Source organism: Teleopsis dalmanni, chromosome X, assembly GCF_002237135.1.
Source record: "Teleopsis dalmanni isolate 2A chromosome X, ASM223713v2, whole genome shotgun sequence".
NCBI lineage: Eukaryota > Metazoa > Arthropoda > Insecta > Diptera > Diopsidae > Teleopsis > Teleopsis dalmanni.
The window spans coordinates 74,093,792-74,116,515 of record NC_051848.1 but is presented as its reverse complement, the minus strand read 5'-3'; the positions used below and the strand labels follow the sequence as shown (position 1 = coordinate 74,116,515).

Genomic DNA, 22,724 nt, shown 5'->3' with positions numbered 1-22,724 from the left:
ATTAACAATTTATAATATTAATATATAATAAAGCCCTTGAATCTTTCATAACTAAATCAAAAATAGTAAAGGAATATAAAGAAGCAATCGACGAGCTAAATCAGTTGGCTGATATGACCCTCATCTGGGTTCCTGGACATAGAAACATCGTAGGGAACGAGAAAGCTGATAGTCTAGCCCGCTCTGGTGCCTCCCTAGATGCGTTACTGGCGGTACCAGTTTATATTACCCTGGAGACTATTAAAAGAAGTACCTTCCTCTACTTTCTGCAACTTGCCAATAACAGATGGAAAGCACTTAGGTCATGTGCGATTTCCAAGTTAAAATGGTCCAGTTATAATAAAAATAAATCCCTGGAACTGATCAAAAGAGTTCGCGTAAACACTGCAAGGCTTATTGCAGTTCTTACTGGTCATTGGTGTATAGGAACTCACGCAGAGAAACTGCGTATTCCCTATAACTCTCACTGCAGAAGATGTAGAAACACGCAGGAGGAAGAAACAATAATACATTTTCTCTGTGAATGCCCAGCTCTAGCATCCAGAAGATATAGGTTCTTAGGAAAATACTTTTGTGATAGTTTATCAGACTGCTCAATGGTGAAGTTGAAAGACCTATTAAATTACCTAAATTTAGTGGGATGGATGTAGTCTCTACTCTTCTATACTAGGGTTCTTGCGAGGAATGTGGTAGCAAAACGGCGAAAAATTGCTAATTGAGGTACATGGAAGTTATCAACCAACCAACCAACCAATATATAATATAATGATATGATATTGTGTTATTATATTATGTGTGGCGTTCCGTGTATAACTATTGCCCGGTGTATCATATGTTTTTGGTGTCCCCTAAAAAACTTGTGTTAATAATCGTAAAGTTTTCTTTTAGAGTAGCAAAAAAATACTCGCAACTTGCTAAAGAAATGATATGAAGCAACAACAATGCTCGTAAAATCTTCAGAGTTATAGATTTTATTCTCAAAAAATTTTGTCTTAACTTTCAGTGCGGCCAAACTTAATTTTATGAACGTTTTATGAACTGGAAATGTATTGCAAAATTCCAGTCACCCGCCAATATCATATGAACATTTCATTTACTAATAAATTAAAATACATAAATAAATTTATTAATTTAAATATATGAGATAAAAATGCTTTCTAATATTTATTTTGTTTTCTTTTATTTAAATTAATTAACTTTTAGTGTTTAAATTTTTATATTTCATATTGTACACAACACGACAGAAAACATATGTCAAAAAAAAGCATTTAACATATTTTTAAAGTGTTGCCAATTTATTTCAACCAGACTTAATGCTGTTTTTTTACAACTCTGAAAGAAAAAAATGTGATAATATATGTTACTAAGTATATTCGTCTTGCGAATCAGAAGTTCATTGGACGCACTCTGCAAAGTGGCGTGTAAGGCATGATAGACATTTTCTCCCTCTCTCTTTCCATTTTATCATTGAATTTGTAGCATATAACTGAAGTTTTCTACTTATATGTAGAGTGCAAACTTAATTGAGAGAATCTTGTTTAACCCATTTCGGACCACCGTGTGGTGCACTACACGACTAGTTTTGAATATTTTTTAATATTCAAGAAATATTTTATCTTTTTTTAGGTAAAGATAAAGTGAGAGTAATCTTGCAAATAAATATTAAGCTCTTCTCATTTACTTAAACTTGTTTTTTTTTCTATTTACTATAGATATGGTATATTTCATCGTAAAATTCCAAGTCTGAAATTGCCTGGTACATAATGGGTTAAATGTAAAGTGCTTAAAAGAGGAAAACATTTTTTAATGTCCTTATAACTAGAGTCTTGTGGTAACTGATGTTTTCTACTTAAATGTAAACTGAGAAGATAATTAGTTGAATCCTGGTCATTAATGGAGTGCTTTAAAAAGAATAACATTTCTTAAGATGCTTAAAACTAACATCTTGTAGTATATGTACAACTCTTTTTTAACTCAAAATAGAGCTTTTTATTTGATATTCTTCAACATGGATTCTGTGATAAGTAAATTTTTTCACTTTGTGAGGTTTTAAAATTTATTGTGAAAAAATATTAGGCTTCACTTGTTTTAGTTCAGTTAAAATCATGTTTACGGAAAACTTTCATTAGAAACCATTTGACTACAAACATGCATTTTTTCACTTTAACTGCATGTACACAATATTCTAGGTTCCAGGATCCTGGCTGGCACTGGGTGTTTGCCAATTCGAGCGCAACACTTGTGTGGGCAGGACAAAAATTACGCAAACCACAATGAACGGTGCGTGGGCAAAATATGTGGACTATAAACTAAAGCCCTTACGCTTACGCGTTCTCCTCGTCCTTGTCCTTGTCCTTTTCAATCATGATTTGCATTTTTTGCTTTCAGTTTAATGATACTATTTATACGCTTGTTTATGTCTAATAATACTCCGGGTCTACATATGTTGAAGGCATAACCTTTAATTTTGTCATTCTGTGAAAATGGTTAAATTGCTTGAATAAGAAAGATAAAATGCAGGACGGCTCGCCAGGACATTGCTATGCCAGTTACGCAAATATAATGTGGGAGTTTATTTGCATGATTAAAGTTCATAATAAATGGATGGCTGCAAGTGGACGTATATGAATTCATAATAAAATCTCAACTACGTTGTGGTGAAGAAATTAGAATCTTAGAATAATAATAAAAATCTTGGAATAATAGTTATATTAAGGTTTGATAATAAAATGTAAGTGGTTGGTAAATAACAAGTGAAGAATAATCCTGTTTAAGTTTGCTATATGTAATCGCTATGGTATAAAAATATTATTAGAATTATTATAAAGTCAAATGATTATGCTGACTTTGATTATGATTATGATGTGTAAACTAATCCAGAATCTTTACAAGACTTTTAGTTTCGTTTGGTTAAGGCAAAATATTGTTTGAAAATATTTATTTTATACTATTATTATACAACCGTTCTTCAAGAAATTAAACAATGGACTAATAAATGGAAACCGACAGTAAATAGTTCAAAATCTAACCATCTGGAGAGAAACTCCAATTCTAATATTTCTATACAGCGTAAAAATTCCAGTTATTAATTTTGCAAAATATCTAGATATGGACCGAGATGCCAAACTGAGTTCGAAAGTACACGTCAAAAAAAACTAACTCAGCTAAATATAAGATCTAAAAACCTAACTTGGCTTATTGGAAGAAGATCTAAAGTATCTCTGCAAAACAAACTAATGATTTACAAACAAGTCTTTAAGCCTATATTACTCTATAGCATCCAAATTTGGGGTTGTGCAAAAAAACATATAATAGATATGATACAAAGGTTCCAAAGCAAAGCACTCAAGGATGCTGTAAACGCTTCGTGGTATGTGCGAAATGCTGACCTACATCGTGACCTTAAAATACCTATAGTCAGGACAAGAAATACCGAAGGCTTCGAATTATTTCCAAAACACGATTAAACTACAGAGTCCATAGTTTTTTAACGCAATCACCTTCCACTAAGGTTTAATATCTCCGTGTGGTCAACACAGATGTCAGTTTAATGCGATACTAAAGGCGAAAACCCTTTTTTATACAAAACTGAGTAGTAGCTGGTCGAATATCTCCGGAGAAAGAATTTTAGTACGGATAAAGAAAAAATATTTACATATTGCTAGTCCATAAGGCTGTAAGATGGGTTGCGTAGCACTCCAAAGAATGTTCTATTTTGATGGATCATTACTATAAAATTGTTATGAAATCTTTTGTTTACTTATTTACGAGTTCAGGAAGCATGCCATATATCAAATGATTAAACCGAATTTTGTCCAACCTTTATGTTAGATAGATTTGCTCTGTTAGAAAATTTCTAACAAAGAGATCTGTTACCAAAAATCTGCATCTGATGATGTGGTAAGTATACTCTACTTACTTAAAAGGTTTTTAAAAGAGAATTACAAAATTATTTTTTATTGATATTTAAAATAATTTAGTTTCTTGCATATACTATATAATATATTTAGTTTACTAGTTTAGTATAATTTTTCACATATGAATTGGCATTACTGTTTAAGGCTTTGTTTAGATTTAGGTTGACAATACCATAGAATTCCAATATAAATGCATTAAAATTACTCTTAGCTATTTCGCACTAATGCACTTTTATTATGAAATCGTTATTGACAAAGTCTACTCACCGAGAATCTATAGTTACCCTAACCTTAACTATATCAAGGTTGGCAAGGTTAAATACAAACCTCAAATATGAACTTTCATTCAATGTAAAAATGTAAAATTGTGGTGTTTCGTTTAGAATTTCAATGGATTTCATAGAGCTCGTCTATTGTGTTTCATTTCGCTGATTGTTGGTTTCTTTCCTAAAGGTTAATTGTTAATTTACACAATTGCAGCTTTTATTTGGTTTTGATTTTCCCACACACGTTTTATTTATGCGGGAATCGTCGAACATGCGGTTTGAGTTGTTTTAAATATTTAAAGGGAAGTAAAAATCTTGCCCTCATAACACAAACACCTTCCAACCTGACATGTCTGCGATGTCCACGTTCAATTTAAAGCAACCTTGAACCTTGGGTCGTTGCTTCACACAGTTTGATAAGCTCGAGGTAAAAGTTTAGGGAAACTGTGTATGGGTCATGAAATATTCACTCTAATTGTACTTCACTTTCAATGATATATGAAAAGGGTTGAAAGGTCAATAAGTTCTACAAACATAAACTGCGGCACTTGTTGTGCTGGGCTCTTTAAATGTGAAGAAATTCTACGTGTGAAGGTAAATATAAAATCAATAGTTGTCACTTAAGAAATCAGAACAACTTAATTTTCTATTCACATTCGTGAAAGGAGAGCCTTTTGTCAACATTCACATATATAACAGCTGCAGATACGTATAAGAAAAACTGCTTTGGAAGGACGTATGTAGTAAGGCGTTTCAATAAATTTTTAAAAATTTTAATTTAAACTTTAATTTTGTTACGCAACGAATTCTATTTAATTTATCTTCATTTGTTGAATTAATTAAAAAAATCAAAATTTTTTTAATTTTAAATGAAACTATTTAAAAGTTAGAAAGGTTCGAATAGAAATGAAAAAACAACAACAAAAATTTTAGTTAATTTATTGGAATTTGGCTGACCATACAATGCTGTTTTAAGTATTGCCAAGTACTCTTCATCAGTGGTCTTAGGAAATATTCGAATTTCTTAATTTTTTTGTATGAAATATGGTAGTAATTATAGGTAGGTTCTTAGGCATAGCGATTTGACTACAGACTCTGGATAATCTGAGCAAATTTTTTCACTACGCTATATACCGATATAACTTAGTTATACAGATATCAGATTTGAAAGTTAAAGCTGGAAATGTGTAAGTTAACTATAATAATCTTAATACAAAAGATCATGAAGTGAAAAAGATTGATCGGTTTAAAGTATATTGAAAGCCGATATTTGCTAAAGAAAGATAATACTGCTTTTTTTCATGATGATTCTTAAAGAAGCGCTTTTATATTTTGAGCTTCTATTGAATGAAACTATATTCATGTTAATTTTTTTTTTTGCTGAGAGTGACGCGTCTTTATGACGAAAAGAAATTATTTAAAAGTTAGACGAATTCGAATAGTAAAGAAAAGACAAGAACAAAAATTTAGTTAATTAATTTAAACAGGTTTTTTCAAAGAGTAGTGAACTACAACAACAAAAATCCATTTTATATTATTTTAATTAATTGAATTTTTGGCTGACCATATAATTGTTTCGAATATTGCCAAATACCCATCATCAGTGGTCTTAAAAATAATTCTGTATTTAATTATTCGTAAATAATTTTTTTGGAGACTTCAAGTATAGAAGACGAACTCGGGTCCTGCCAAATGTGACGCTCAGAATCAGCGCACCTTAACCAATTTAATTAATTTATATCAAAACCATATTCAATTCTGAAGTGTCTTTTCATAAAATAGACAATGTGTATTATTCATTCAAACTAAAAACACCAAAATTGATCAATAAAAAAGGTACAGTGTTACGTCAAGATAATACAATGCCTCACACAAATTTGGTGGCAATGTCGAATGCTTTTACAGTTTCAATTTAATGCATTATTATATTCTTCATACTCTCCAGATCGGGTTACCGCTCGTGATCTCCACAAATAATTTTTGACAATAAAACTTTAACTTTAAATGAGTAAGTCAAAAATAACTTGGATCAGTACTTTGTCAACAAAAATCGTGGATCATGGTCTAATGAACCTGTAATCGGTTTTTTCTGTAAGTTGAAAGCATCGCAAACCATCGTATGAGACTTTAACTCACTAAAATCACTTTTTAAAAGTATGATGACAATTTACCAACACTCATATTGTGAAGATTTACTGTACTGTGTATCCCATTCCAATATTTTTACCAAAGATTTTTGATTTGTTTGGAGAAAAATTGGAGAATGTTTAGAGTTGCTAATGAGCTAATATTACAGCTATTTACAATGTCAAACAACTTAAGGTCTAACTTTTGGGGGAGCGAAATGAAAACGCTCCCCCCTTTCTAATATCCGCGTTGTGGATATAACACTTTCCTCTAATTTTCACATTTGATGTGTTTGCAGTTATTTTGATTTTGTTTAACGCAGATGGGATTCAAAAGTTGGGACTAAGATATTGTACAACTTCTTGAAATCTCTGGTAACCGATTGTCAGTAAGAGTAGTAAGAAACACTTGGTCATAGTAGATGAGTGATTCCGAAAATTTAAATCGACTGTTTCGGGGAATGTGGGATAGACTTACTAGTTCTTATTTTTTCCTTTTCTGTACATTAATTATCACATTTTTTAAGGACAAAATAGATTTTCGTTATTGCAATTGCAATAACATATTGTCACATATTTGTTTCCCTATTCTACTATTTTGAATCGTTGTTATTTACTTTGCAAAATAGTTCTGTACAACATCTTCTATTCTTTCATTTATACCACCTCTAAATTCAGTTTTTAATAGTACAATTATCTGACAGCTTTTTTATAGTTAAAAGACTGAAAGAGAAGTTTACATATTGACAGATATACTGACAGACATATAGGCGAACATCGTTTAAATAATTCGTTATGTTATTGAAGAATATGTATATGTATGTGGTCTCCGACATCTTTGATATGCCTTTTTTTACAATAGTGCTAAGGGTATAAAATATCATACTTCTTATTATATTGTATATATTTATTTATTGCAATAGTATTGTATATAATTAGGATTTTTTTTAGTATTTATTTTATTGAGAATATTTTCCTTTTTCAGGCCTATGAACGTCGTTTTCCGACATGCCCGCAAATGCCTATTGTGCTCGATTGTCAAGTGATCAGTGACGAAGAGTTGGATAACGGCGCCAAACGTAATACAAGTCGTCGTTGCACTTTGGCTGTGGAAGCGCCTTATATTTTTAAGAAGTTAATTGGTGTTGAAGTTGTTTACTTCATTCAACATAACTACCTCGATATGGCGAATCGCACACTTACCATTGAGGCTGTGAACGAGAGCTTCTCATCGCGTATTGAAATTTTTGAACGATGTCGTTACTATTCACATCCCGACAATCCAGATTGGACTTGTTTTGATCAAACTGCCACATTGGATATTAAAAATTTTTTTGGCTTTGAACATTCAATGGAGAAAATGGGTTTAAAACAATATACACAAACAACCTTGAAGGGTAAAGAGATAATAGAATATTTTATTGTTGAATTAAAAAGTGAGGGCATAACTGAAGTACCACGTTGGGTACCATCAATTGATGCAAACACTTCACCTGTTGCCGTAAAAACAGATATTGATAAATCCACACACGACATTTTGCTCGATGGTGATTTTATAGCAAAAAATTTGGGACATTTATCGCCTATGCAAGAATCTAAATTATTAGAATTACGAAAAATGCTAGATGGCGTTGATGATTTGGCCAAAATGCCAAGTTATCAGACCATCTTGCGTTTTTTAAAAGCAAGAGATTGGCACGTGAATCAAGCTTTTGGAATGCTATGCGATTCAATTAAATGGAGGAAAGAGCACAATATTGATGGCTTACTGACAGAATATAAAGCACCATCAGTGGTGATAAATCATTTTCCAGGCGGTTGGCATAATCATGATAAGGATGGACGTCCAATTTATATATTACGATTAGGACATATGGACGTTAAAGGACTACTGAAATCTATAGGCACTGAAGGATTATTAAAATTAGTATGTTAAATTGTCCACGAATTATAACATTTAATATAATAATTTTTGTTTTGTTATTTCTTTACGCACAATAGTCCCTACATATTTGTGAAGAGGGTATACAAAAAATCAACGAATCAGCTGAGCGTCTTGGTAAACCAGTGCTCAGTTGGTGTTTATTAGTTGATTTGGAAGGATTATCTATGCGTCATTTATGGCGACCTGGTGTGAAAGCGTTGCTTCATATAAATGAAACGGTAGAGCGCAATTACCCAGAAACTATGGGTCGTGTTCTAGTAGTACGAGCTCCTAGAGTTTTTCCAATTGCTTGGACCATCGTGAGCGCATTTATCGGTAAGTTTGAAAGTATCATATTATCAATATATGTGTTTTTTTTTTGTTATGTTTTTGTTCGAGCATTCGACTCGAATACCGAAAATAATTAGAGCTGTTCCAAGTTCGAATATTTTAATGTTCGAAACGCTTTGTTTTAGTATTCTAGTAGATCGAATTTTCTAACATTTTGGTGTTCGAATATGGTTTGTTTAAGCATTTGATTCAAACCATGTAAATTATTCAAAAATATTCGAATCGAAATTAAATTCAAGCTATTCGAAAATGTTGGAATCAGGGACCGTAACAGTTATCATAAAAAAAATAAAAATCATCTTATAACTGTTATCATATGCATTTTAAAATAAAACTCAAAAAATAATAATTAAATTTGATTTTTATTATATTCATCAAAAATAATAATTATTATATGCCTTTTATTTTTTTCGCGCAGAAATAAATCTTAAAATTTGCTTCTTATTTTAAAACGCACAAATAACTGGTATACTTGCGTTATATAATATAAAAAGCAAGAGTATCGCGCAAATTCTGCGCGATATTTTTAAAATGAAAATATAAAATGCAATTTTCATACAAGGTAGTTGTTTTTGCAATTCCATAGAAAATGTTTGAAAAGGTTGGTGCAGGTAAAGATTTAGTTCAGTTTTTTGTTTTTGTATTTTGGATTCATATTTTGTGTTTATCTTTGTATTTTGTAGGAGAACAAATTTGTATGTAAAATACAAAAACAAAAAACTAAACTAAATCTTTACCTGCACCAACCTTTTCAAACATTTTCTATGGAATTGCAAAAACAACTACCTTGTATGAAAATTGCATTTTATATTTTCATTTTAAAAATATCGCGCAGAAATTGCGCGATACTCTTGCTTTTTATATTATATAACGCAAGTATACCAGTTATTTGTGCGTTTTAAAATAAGAAGCAAATTTTAAGAGTTATTTCTGCGCGAAAAAAATAAAAAGCATATAATAATTATTATTTTTGATGAATATAATAAAAATCAAATTTAATTATTATTTTTTGAGTTTTATTTTAAAAAGCTCATATATAAAAAGCATGCATAATATTAAGGATAAAAGTTATTAGAATGATAACTATTTACTTAAATAAGAGTTTAGACAACTTTTTGTTGCTGCTTTTTTTCATAAAAAATTTTAAAATAACTGTTATTTTCGGTCCCTGGTTGGAATTTAAATATAATAAGAGTTGTTCGATGTTTCGACTTTCCATTGAAGCATTTGTCTTGAGCACTGTGTATTGTTTGAAAATGTAGCACATCTTATGGCTTTCGAGAAAATGAATTAAAATGCGCCAGATCAGTTATATGAACAACTCAAATAGTTTCGATTCAAATGTTCGAATTCAAGTGTACTATACCAAATGATAATAGATCATTTGGTATAGTACGCCCGATGACTTTGAACCACTAATATATACCATATATATAACATACAAAAAAAATTCCTTTTGCAGATGAAAACACACGGTCGAAGTTTTTATTTCATGGCGGCGCTGACTGCTTGCATATGAAAGACGGACTTGAACAATTTATTGATGCGAATATAATACCAGATTTTTTGGGCGGTCCAAGCAAGGTATATTAATCTTATAGATATTGATATTGAAGTTTTTCTAACATTGTAAATAACATAAAAATCTCTTAACTATAATATGTTATAACTTAGAAGGTGTAAGTACTTATATTTCTAATAATTTTCTTTATAATTTTCGAAATTCGAACAAAAATAAAATCAGAATACGCTGGCGTACATGTCGTATGTGGAACAAGTTAATCCAAAATTTTTTACGCATTGTTATTTAGCTAACTGCGATTGTGTAAGCGCTGATTAGAATCACTTAATTTCATTTCAGTTCCGTACTTCACACAATTATATTTCATTTTCTATTTATTTGTGTTTTAGTTGCTAAAATCATTCTATTCTATATATACTCTGTTTGTCTACTATTCTAATAACATTTGCTGATTATGATGATTTATTGTGAGGAGTTTTATTCGCAAAGTATGCAACACAGCTAATTTCTATATAAGTGAACTTTATTTTTTGCATCGATTGCTACATCTTCTGTGTATTGTTCGACTGTATATCAGATTAAACTAATCCCATACCATTTCTATACTTTTTTATACTACATATTAATATTTGACTGTGTTTAGTATAGCAATGTTGGCTTGTTCCATGCGAAACAAATGTTTGTACTTATTGCAAATTTAAATGAATGTATCATCCTATGCACTTTAGTTAATTTTAAAATATTAATTATTTTATAAATGCCCTTAGACGCTCATACATGAAGGGGGATTGGTGCCAAAAACACTCTATAAGATGAATTCTTTGGAAGAAGAGGATGAAAAAAAAATTAATGCTGAAGAAGCGTCCGCTATTCCACATGATCACTCCAGTCTTTATAAAAGTGTAGAGCTTAAAACGAGTTACACTCATGAGGTTGTCATACGCAATGATGATCCAAAGAGTGTCTTGACTTGGGATTTTGATGTTTTGCGTAGTGACTTGCATTTTACATTATATCGCACCACAAAAGAATTACCACAGAAGAACGGTAAGTATTTTGATTTGTTCTTAAACCTTTTCATTTTTTATATTTTCTTTTGAAATTCTAATATTTCCCGTTATATATTGTAGATTCAGCCGTTTCGTATTTTGATCTTAGTGATTTTGTTGAAGGAGACAATTATTTTAAAGAAGAACCCACTTTAATTTGTCGCCACAGAGAAAGTGTGCAAGTGAGTATAAATTGATAAATACATATATATAAAATATTCAAAGTAAAATCAAATGAAGACACAATATGTTTATATACAAATTATACTGTATATATGATTGCAACAAAAAAACTTAAGGATATATATTGTGAAAATACTTAAGCTAATGAAACTTTGAACTTTGCGATATTTAAGTTAAGTGTTTTTAGTTGGTTTATGGTTTTCAAATATTGTTTTCATAATCATTGCACGATTACAAGCTTGTATACTTTCATATATCAAACTTCATGGACTTTAACACTGTTTCTAGTGTAGCCAACGCGATTCAAATGCTTTACCAATGATATATATTTAACATTTAAAATATTCGATATAAATGTTCGAAGTGCCCGAAGTAGCTGAATCCATGATAGATTGGCTACGTCATGGAACTATCCATCTTTACCGATAACCTAGTACCGTTGAACTCCACCTCTAAATCAATGTCAGGAAAGCAACATTTTTACAACGAAACAATAAAGCGCACCGCTCTCGTTGCAGTTAGCGCATCTTTTTACATTGTTTTGCTTTGGAATATAAAGACATATACATATATAGGATGTGTACCCAAAGTAATAATTAAAGTGCTTAGTAAAAATGGACTAAATGCTTAGTACGTTTGGTACTTTTAGCAATTATTGCACCAGAGCGCTATAGAGAACCTGTTTTTTTTCTTATGATTTTGATTAGTTAAAATAAAATTCATCAATATAAAACAAAATTAATAATATATATATATATATTGTAGAGTTAATTATAATCTTAATAATATATATTTTTTTAACTATAATGACTATTCTTACTATTTTCTTCAGGGCTCTCACGTTATGAATCACACTGATAGCTACATTATGCATTGGTTTAGCCCAACAATGGGCACAGATGGACCTGCACAATTGAATTACTTCTATGAAATATTAAGTTCAGTTAATTACAAAGGTTCAATGACAAGTTTGCAATCTGGTTTCTCATCATCATCAGCTGCTAGCTCATGCCAAAGTCGATGATATGAAGCAAAAAATCATAAATCCGAAATGGAGAGTACAAATATATTAGAAGCAGAATTGAAAACAACTGCTAACAACGATCGGGACGACGATTTAATTTCTGAACATAACACAAAATAAATATGAAAATTGTTATAAATTATATTATATATAATAAATGTTATCATTAGAATAAAACAAAAAAAAAAAAAGACATGCAAACAAACAAATTGAAACCAAAGAACTAAATGCAATAATTATAATTAAATAAATATAAAAATATTTTAAACCATATTATTTAACAAAAAAAATGCTACTTTATTATACGAATTTATATTATCATAATATTGCCAATAGTTTAGTTAGAGAATTGTGTTTAAAAATTTAATATTTAAAAAAAAACTTTATTTATTATAATATGCATGCAAATGCAAATAGGATAATTATCCTTCAGAGTCTAATATAAGCTTAAAACCTTAATATGTCTGTGCAATCCTATTTATAATATATTTTTATGTTACCTATTAGATTAAATATTCATTACACTTTCTTCCCCTTACTTATAAAATCACATTTTATATGATATGATATTTGTTCAGTTATATACTTATAAAATTTAATTGATCCATATTTATAACAATTAATGAACATATATAGATTTATATATATATAAAAGAGTCTTTTAAGTACACGCAAATATATTAACATAAGTATTTGAGCTTGAGTATTTGAGTTTGAGCTTACAACTTATTTCTGAAGCACTTTGAATTAAGTGCAGATATATACATACATACATAAAAATATGTATTAAAGAGTGTAAGTTAAATTATAATCACTAAGATTTTAGAGTAAAGTAATATGTATTATATATTGAATATCACTCAAGTAAATGGTGCAAATCATGCCCATTAACAATTTATTTGACTTTAATAATTATTAATTAGTTAATACATCACTAATTAATTAAAGATTATATTATAAGATAAATAACTTGCTATTTAAATAAGAATAAGTCGGATTAGTAAAATGTAAAAAATTTTCAAATTATGTTAGCTAATGGTTAATAAAAAAATAAAAATAAGTAGTAAGAATTTTTAATAAAGTATTATATATGTATTGGATGTAAGAATAATGTAATAATTGAAATGGTAAATCTGGCAGCAAAAACATTTAAAACAACTTATAATAAAATATTACTTTAGTACTAAATGTAATATAATATTTAATTTCTGCCTTGTCATATTTGCAATAAATAAATTTCAATATATATATATATCCTTCTATATATATATTATAAACAGTCAGTTTTAGATTCGATGTAACAGGTTTTATAAAATTTTTAAGGGCAGTGACATCTGTTAGAATATCAAGAGTGAGATGTGCAGCATTTCACAAAGCTATTATAGCACTTGAAATTTTAAACAAATAAAAGTTATATTCTTACTGATCATTCGCCATATTTAGCTGATTTTACTTCGTATGACTTCTGGTAATTCTATTCATATATTTATCTAGTAATTTCATTAATATTTCCTTCTATATCAATTTCAACAGACTACAGTAAAAACAATATGATAGGAGCCTATTGGATTGATGAGATTCCTTCACTTCGACCCATTCTAATAATAATTAACACCCTAGCTACACCCTCAACTAACACAATCATCTTCTTCTTAGCCTACCTTTACCCACACTTTGATCCTATCTCATGTGTTCATCTTTTATTTTCATTTGTGTTTTTTAATATACTTTATTCTCCATGAACTACAAAAAAAAAAATAAAACAACAACATGAAAGAAGAAGCCTTATTGAGGTTACCAAGTTCCTTCATTTCAACCCATTCCAGTTTCAATTTACATCCACCCACACTCTCATTCCACACAATCCTTCTCCTCCTTCTACTTTTAATAACGCTTTATTTCTAAACTTTACGAATTAAATCGATACCACCCGGTCATCCAAAAGGCTTCGAACAACATACTAAAGACTATTTCGACCGATGAGTATACCAAATTCGGTATTTCATTCGGTAATCATTTCTAGCGCTATATTGAATGAATAGTATTATGTAGAATAATAGAATAAACAAGAATAAAAAAATAAAATAATAAACAAAAATTTCTTGAGACTAATCTCATCGAATCTGGGACAGATAGTGCTTTATTTTAATATTTTATTCAAAAATATTTAATTATTATTTTTATTTCAATTAAATAAATATATAGAAATTTATTATTATGTTTTGTTTTTTGCTAAAATCACAATTTTTTTTTACTATTCACTATTAAATAACTAAGATTCATTTTAAATTTGTTTTTTTTATTGATATTGCACTTAGTCTCCTAAATAGCAATATGTTTTAAAATATATATGTAGATTTTACCATTTTTAAACTATAATAATTTATTTGTATTAAAAAAAAAAATTTTTTTTTTATTGAAAATCTAGTTTTAATTTATACAATAAAAATTTTTATTTTTTTAAATTCAAATTTATTTATTAAAATAAATTATTTTTGAACTGATATAATATATAAGCTCAAACAGTTGTTTTCCTAATGAAAACAACAAAAAATAAAACATAAAATAAGCAAAACGATGGTTGTAAATTATAATAATAATAATTATAATAATATACATATACAAAAAAAAAATTTTAAAAAATACTGAAAATAAAAATTTATAAACATTTTTATTTAAGTGTCAATTATTATAAACATTTAAATACAACAAAAAAAAACAATTGAATATTAAATATGATAAAAATTAGTGTAGATTTTTGTTAATATTTATTAGATTTTTGCATGCATATATTTATGCTTTTTGTACAAAATAATTAAAAAAAATAGTTAAATTATTAAATACAAAAGTACAATTTTAAAATAATTATTTATTATTTATTTGCAATTATAAAACTATTTGCATGAACACAAATAAAATTAAGAAATATATAAAAAATATATTTGTTATAATTTAATTATATGCTTAACATAAGTTAGAAAAAGAGAAGGGTTATATGAATTAAATATAATAATTTATATAATATACATAATATAGATCTTATTAGTTAGACAAACTTTTATATATAAAACTATTAGGTGTTATAGTTTTGTAGTCTGAAATAAATACAATGATTTATGAAATATAAATGGGAAAGTCCCAGAAGCAAAGGCTTAGCAAGTACGTCCAGAAAACTATCTTTTACTATACCAAGCATAAGATTGACAATCCAACGAATGATTGATTACAAAGAATTGTATATGTATTGAAAATTATGTCTAAAATAATAATTAATTTATTAACAAACAAATATATATATCTATATATATTCCTTTTTAAAAAAACTTTCATTAGTTTTATAGGCGAAGACTTTAAAGTTATTGTACTAGTAATATATTGATGAAATAAACAATTTCAAAGATTATTATACGACACAAAGTTATTGCGAGTTATAGAGTTTACGTTAAGTACATCCAGAATTTGCTAAATGGATATTATAAAACTTAATATTGTACAGTAATCCCCTCTATAACGCGGTACCCTTATAACGCGCTTTCAATCCTCCATATAACGCGGGGATTTGTTAAGTTCATAATTAGCTTCGCGTACCTTTGCACGTGTGTATACGGGATATACGAGAATACTCCTATAACGCGGAACCAAACTGCCGCGTTATAGGGGGGATTACTATATTTTACATATTTTAGTATAGAAAATTTAGTATAGAAAATGAAAAACTGGTCTTAATTTAGCAATACATTATTATTATTAATTTTTAATATTATTTTTCATGAGCAACAATTTTATTTTTTTCTAAACAAAACATATCGGATCTATTTACTTATAAATTTAGTTTAAATTTATTTACAAGTTCAGTATATTGACCATCTTCGATAATCATCTTCAAAAATTAAGTATCAAAAAAAAGTTTAAAGTTTATTATAGACAATATTATGTTGTAAGTTATTACTGACTTAAGTGACGGATGGAGCTTTCGCCAAGTAGAACATAGGTGGCGTTTTATTGCCATACGTTCGGATATGAGTTTTTAAATTTTGAAACTAATCTTTCTAGTTGATACTTTATGAATCCGCAAATGATATCTTTAAAATGATATCTTGGGATTATTTTTGAAAGTTCTTTGTTTGGAATATCTATTAAATTCATTATCTCGCAGGATTTCAAAGTGGAGTGTTTCACTTTGGCCATATATGGGCCGGCGCTGGCAAAGGAAGTATTTTGTTTCTTCTCTATTCTCCTCTGACTTGTAGCTGCACACCATTTTCTTTTGCATAGATGCTCTCTGATACAAAAGTTATGTTAACGTTTAATATAGTGGTAAAAATTGCTTAAAATATGTGTTTTCACTGAAGTCTGTTGTGAAATATTATCATACCTGACTAATCAAAATTGTGCCTATGAACGTTGTTTATGTTATGAACTATAACTTGCCGCTATAACTACTAGTATATATACATTTGATAGCCCCGCTTACTCAATAATTTTATGTCATTTATTTATTATAATTAATACATTTTTCTTTATTTTGTTATCTTTTACAGAAATATTTTTATACAAAGGGACTATCTATCAGTAACTTTTAATAAATTCATATACCATATATTATATTCACTCAGTTCGCATAGTTATATATGTTCTCAAATATCACAAAAAAAATTGTTTTAACCTCAACATTTTTACATAACCCTCTAATAGATTATATATCCCACGGTTCATTATTGTATGTAAACTTAATATTTAAATAACTGACAAAAAATAATGTCTTAAAATATGAAATAAAATGTTTGGATGTTATGTAACTGTGTAAGCCATAGAAAAAATATGTACAATAAAATTTGAAATAAAATTGTGTGTTGTTTTAATAAAAATTACTCAAACAATTCATTTTAATTGAAAAATTCAAACAAAACTACTTCAAGTTTTTTTAATTCTGTTAAATGATCTCCTGCAACGCATGTCTACCAACTCTCGAAGAAAGAACACAAGAACCCCTGTTGTGTTTATATTCAGACCTGGCCACAACTAGGCTAAAGTTTTTGGGGGCACTCTTCTTTAACACACTCACCGACAACTCCATTATTAACATTGACCAGATTCTTGCCTTTATAAAGGCTTCTGGCTGGTTCAGTCTTTCTCTACCCACTATAACGAGGAATTGTGGAATCAAAACAACTTTGTTAGCTAATTGAGGAAGATTCGTTCCTTCCTCTACTTCAACTAACTAACTTTATAAATAAGCGTTCGGTTCAAGTGCTCGAATTTATACTCTCGCAAAAAAGCAACGATACACTAAATTTTTGTAAAATTATTCAGGTTTCTGTAGTGCGTCCTATGCATATGACAAAAACATTTGACATCAAGGATTTATAGTAGATTCCTAATGTAGTGCTACTAGATTTGTGCGGACTTAGTCTGAACTAATAGGTCCTGTCTCATTATTATCAATTTAATTGCAATATATCAGCGGTTGTATTTTTAAATGAAAAGAATTGCAAAATTTCTCTCGGATATATTATAATATATTATTTGGAAGATATTTCAAGATAAGACAACTAATAATATATTATAATATATTATTTGGAAGATATTTCAAGATAAGACAACTCTGAAATATCAAATAAAAAACAATTTTAATATAAAAGGCTATAAAAATGTATAACATGTAAATCACATGTTGTTTAATTACAAAAAAAAAAAAAAACGAAAGCACCGTAACATAAAAACAGAGAAATATGTCTATGCCAAGAACATAGAAATATATCTGTATTAAGAGCATAGAAATGTGTCTGTCAAGAACATAGAAATATTTCTGTATCAAGAACAACTTTGTAGTACATTGGTGCATTGTTAAATGATTTATATTGCAAAATGACAAATCTTCAACTAAATAAATGAAGCCTTAAATAATAGTTCTGTTGACATATAGTGACATATGTCACTAAAATTGTAGTTCAAATTTAGAACCATTCGGTTTACTTCGTAATAAACAAATATTCAATCAAATAAAATTACCATACTTATGTATATGTATTGTTTGGTGTTTTCAATATTAGTTAATGTTGTAATATTTGATTATACATATATTGATTATATATATATATATTTACGTTATTATCAAATCTAGCTTTAACAAAATTAAAAAAAAAAACACAAATAAAATCAAGAAAAATGAGAGCTGAACACTCGTTCAGTAATCCCACACATATATTACTTAATATTTTTATTACTTAATATATATTAAGTACAACTGACCAATAGTAATAAATTACTTATAGTTAAGATTGTACTACTCATATCCAATAAAAGGATGTTTTTTAAAAAAAAAAATCAAGAAATAAAAATTTCGTTAATTTCATGATTTGAACTTGAGACCTAGTAATGAAGTCATTTTCAATGAATGTTTTAATTATTCATTATTCATCAATACAGATCCCACCCCGATAGCGATATAATCAATCCAGCTATTCTCAGACATTTCTCTGCTATTCTTATTAGTAAGATTCATATTTGATCTGAGATCATATATCTGTTTCAGATATGACTTTATTGTTGGAATTAAATCTCATACTCCCGAGTGTTTTTCTAAGATTTACAAGCAGATCGTAATATGTTCAAAAGCACTAATCATCCAATATAATAACCGGTACCTATAATTTTTTATTAGTCAAGGCTGTCAGTGAATATTTTTCGAGTGCATAAGAAAACCATAACCATTTAGGAATGCTTCATTGACTTCTCTGATAAATTTAGGTTTCATCTGTTGTGTCCTATTTATTAAGCTTGAACAGCTCCTAGCACCAAAATCATCAATTTGTTGTTCACATCACGGTCCGCATTACCAAATGTTTGTGCAAGGTGGTGTATAGATTACCCTATGTATATAAGGTATGACATTAACCTTATCTTCAAGGAGTCAAAGAGAACTGTCAACTTCACGTTTCGATCGCTCAAAATATGGTAATTATTTGACATTTATGATGTTAATGGAAAAATATTTATAGACTGTATGGTATCATAGATGCTTATATAGTTATATTTATATTTAGTACACTACCGAAAAACAATTGATTTTGATCTTACAGATTTGATTTCCCACTAAAACTCTCCAAGCCAACTCTCCAACAAATATTTTTGGAAAGAAATCATTTGTAAAACACCGATGTTAATGTATGAAAATATCGTATGTATTAAAATGAGATATAGATAGAAAGGTTGTTAGGCAAAGGTATCAAACTTATTATAAATAAAAATTAATGAATAACCTTAAATGTATTTTAATTATCAATTATATTTTCAGAAAGAGAGATTATTACTTTAGCAATAACAGCGCAATTTATATCCAATAAAAAAAGTAGAGAAAACTGGACTACTCAGACCTCACTCGGTAATTCGTTAATAAATAATTCGTCACAAAAAAACCAATATATATTGGACATACATGCCGAGGTACCGAGTTTAGATTCTATTTACAAACTCTATTCTATTTAATATTTTCAATATTAAATAATGTGAAATATTTTTTAATCAATAATCACATTAGCCTTGTTTAATAGAAAAAAGCTTCATCAATCTACCAATGATTTTTTAAAACAGGAAAAAAAGTTTCAAGTATGAAAAGAACATTTTTTTTTTCTATTCGTTAAATATAATTTTATATTTGTTAAATTGAAAATTTAAGTATTTCTAATACAAATATTCTTAAGAGAATATTGTATTAATATTTTATACGATGGGTAGAGCAACTGATCTGGTTTCTTCTGCTCATCAATGGCTGAAGAAAATATTCAAGATTTTCTTGAAACGTTTCTGTTCGGGGAAGAAAAAACCGTATCGGTATAGTTCGAGTTCTCTATGGCGCAAAATAGAGCGTAGAGGCAAAATGCACGAAGTGAGTATAAGTCCCTTTGTCAACTATATAAATGAATACAAAAAGGTTTTTTTGCTATATACAAATGGTACACTGAATCTAACCCATTCTCGAGCTACTGCCACTGGTTTAACTGGCACACAATCTAGGGTCTTGACACAAGACTCGAATTCTGAAAAACTGTTGCGAAATTTTGCTGTTAAGAACTGGAACTCGATGACATATGCACAACGAAAACCGTTCATTGACTTAGCTTTGGAAAAGCGAAAATGGCTTAAAAGAATTGATGAACGGAACATTCCAATTATAGATTCACTTGATCAACTTGATACACCAAAGCATGATGTATCTAACATGGAAACAGAAACTAGACATGAACCCGAACCCGAATCCGAACCTGAACCCGAACCTGAAGCTGAATTACAACCTAATTCATCTAACATTAGCACTGAAATAAGCTGTCAGAGTCAAGTCAAACCTACACTAATACCAGATGTATGTGTAACTTCAGGGGCAAACTCTCAGCATGACATGAGCAGCCATAAGGAATCTGATGATGAAATATCGGGACATCGCCCGAAACGTAAAAGTGGTATTTACTGTAAGAATTTGGAAGAAGTGAATCAACTTGATATCCAAAATCAAGATGGCCCTAACATTGTTACTAGGGCAAATCGTAAGAAGACTAGGGAACCAAAAAAGCGTTTAAGAGCAAATTTACGTCACCGTGAGAACAGTCGTTCTTTTAGTGAGATGAAAGACGAATCATCAACTCGTAGCTTAATTGGTAAAAGCAATAATAACAAACGGCCGTATAGTGAGAAAATTAAACCAAGCGATGAAACAAACAAGATTAAGAAGCAGTGCATGAAGAATCGTGACGTGTCCGAAGAAGTACAAAAGACTCCAAAAAAGAAGGAAAGCAAAAAATTAGGTACGGTTTTCTTGAAATGATGGACACAACCGTAAAAGCACGTTACATGGAATAGCTCTAATACATTCTTTAAAGAAAATACATTATATATTTAATAAATCATCTACTTTTGTAGTCATTTATCAAATAAAATAGATGAATGTATTACGAAAATCCCAAATATATAAATTATGTTTTATGCAATAAATATTGTGATAAATTATATCATTTGGAGAAACTGTGTAATGAAACTTCCATTTTTGTAATAAAAGGACGAACTTTCGGCTAATTTTTAAATAACCGGACATACGTAATGATTATATTGGTTTTTTTTTTATTCTGTGATGTTATAAAAGTACTTTCATTTATTATACTAATGTAAAATAATTATAATTCGTATCAAAAAAAACTATTGAAGTGGGTGTAGAGGAGTCGGTATTGTGGTTCCATAACTCAAAGAACGAACTACATTTAGATACAATGATTATCTGGAACCAAATATTTAAACAAAATGTGAAATTTAATTTATGTAAAGAAATTTATGGGATGAATTAAAATTAAAATACAACTCATGTATTCATTCATCATTGTTATCATTATTTGATTATTTGACAACCAAATTGTTGATATCAAATAAGACGCGGTGTTTGACTTGATTATTGCAACGTCCTCTTAAAAAAAAAATCACTTACCTCACACATCCAAATATTTAAGTTAATTCCAAAATAGTGATGTGATAGTAGCGAACCGAATTGACAATATGTGTGACATCTTCGTCATGTTCTAAAGAATATGGTGCTAACGCACCTGCAGAAGTTTGAGGACTTAAAGTCAGACGTTACTCATGCGTTTCGTGGACACAATGACTTTTCGACAGTTACTTGTGGATTTTCTTTATTTCAAAAGAAATACTTTTGTTTATTGACATATCCAATAAGCTAAAAATGAGCCTCATCATTGAAGATGCGAAAAATTGTTATTTCTTTGTACTTACTGAAATGAATAATCCTTTACTTTGTATACGGACTGGACACTCTATGCATGTTCCAACTAAGAAATTGTACGATAATAATAAAGTAAGAAATCATATATCTTAACCAATATACAATATAAGTTATTTAATAAACCACACGCACTTCTGGCTCCGAACTTAAAGGCGTCTAAGTTAGAATTGAAAATTAAACTCAGGTGATTGGATTTTCATTAAAACTGTAGTTAGTTTTATGTTAAAGTCCTTATCTTATAAATGAAAATTTTTAAATCGATAATATATCAGTAACTCATTTAAATTTTGGATATTTTTCTACTAATGTTTGGAAAATTCGTAACGAAAAAAAAAAATTCATAAAGAAAAAAAAAATTATTAAAACATAAAAATTTATAAAGAAAAATAAATCTATAAATAAAAAAATGCATAAAAAAATAATTCAAAAAGATACAAAATCTATAAAAAAAGCATAAAAATAAAATATAAAAAAGGAAAAATTTTTCTTTTTTCATAAAGAAAAAAAAATAAAAAAGAAAAGAAAAAAAAATGAATGAAGAAAAAAAATTCAAAATTAAAAAAAAATTTTATTTGTAA

The 22,724-nt window shown here is 28.7% G+C and overlaps 1 protein-coding gene across 2 annotated transcripts in view; it reads left to right on the top strand.

The window, feature by feature from the left end:
- Positions 1 to 12,535, top strand: part of LOC119687975 (protein real-time) — a 34,350-nt gene extending 21,815 nt beyond the window's left edge. For both annotated transcript variants that reach the window (XM_038102545.1, XM_038102546.1), the window contains exons 3-8: positions 7,295 to 8,236; positions 8,311 to 8,569; positions 10,047 to 10,168; positions 10,874 to 11,153; positions 11,237 to 11,337; positions 12,171 to 12,535. In XM_038102545.1, coding sequence (XP_037958473.1) covers positions 7,295 to 8,236; positions 8,311 to 8,569; positions 10,047 to 10,168; positions 10,874 to 11,153; positions 11,237 to 11,337; positions 12,171 to 12,362 — 1,896 coding nt within the window. In that variant the 3' untranslated portion in view covers positions 12,363 to 12,535. The remainder of the gene's footprint in view (positions 1 to 7,294; positions 8,237 to 8,310; positions 8,570 to 10,046; positions 10,169 to 10,873; positions 11,154 to 11,236; positions 11,338 to 12,170) is intronic.
- Positions 12,536 to 22,724: the final 10,189 nt, after the last annotated feature.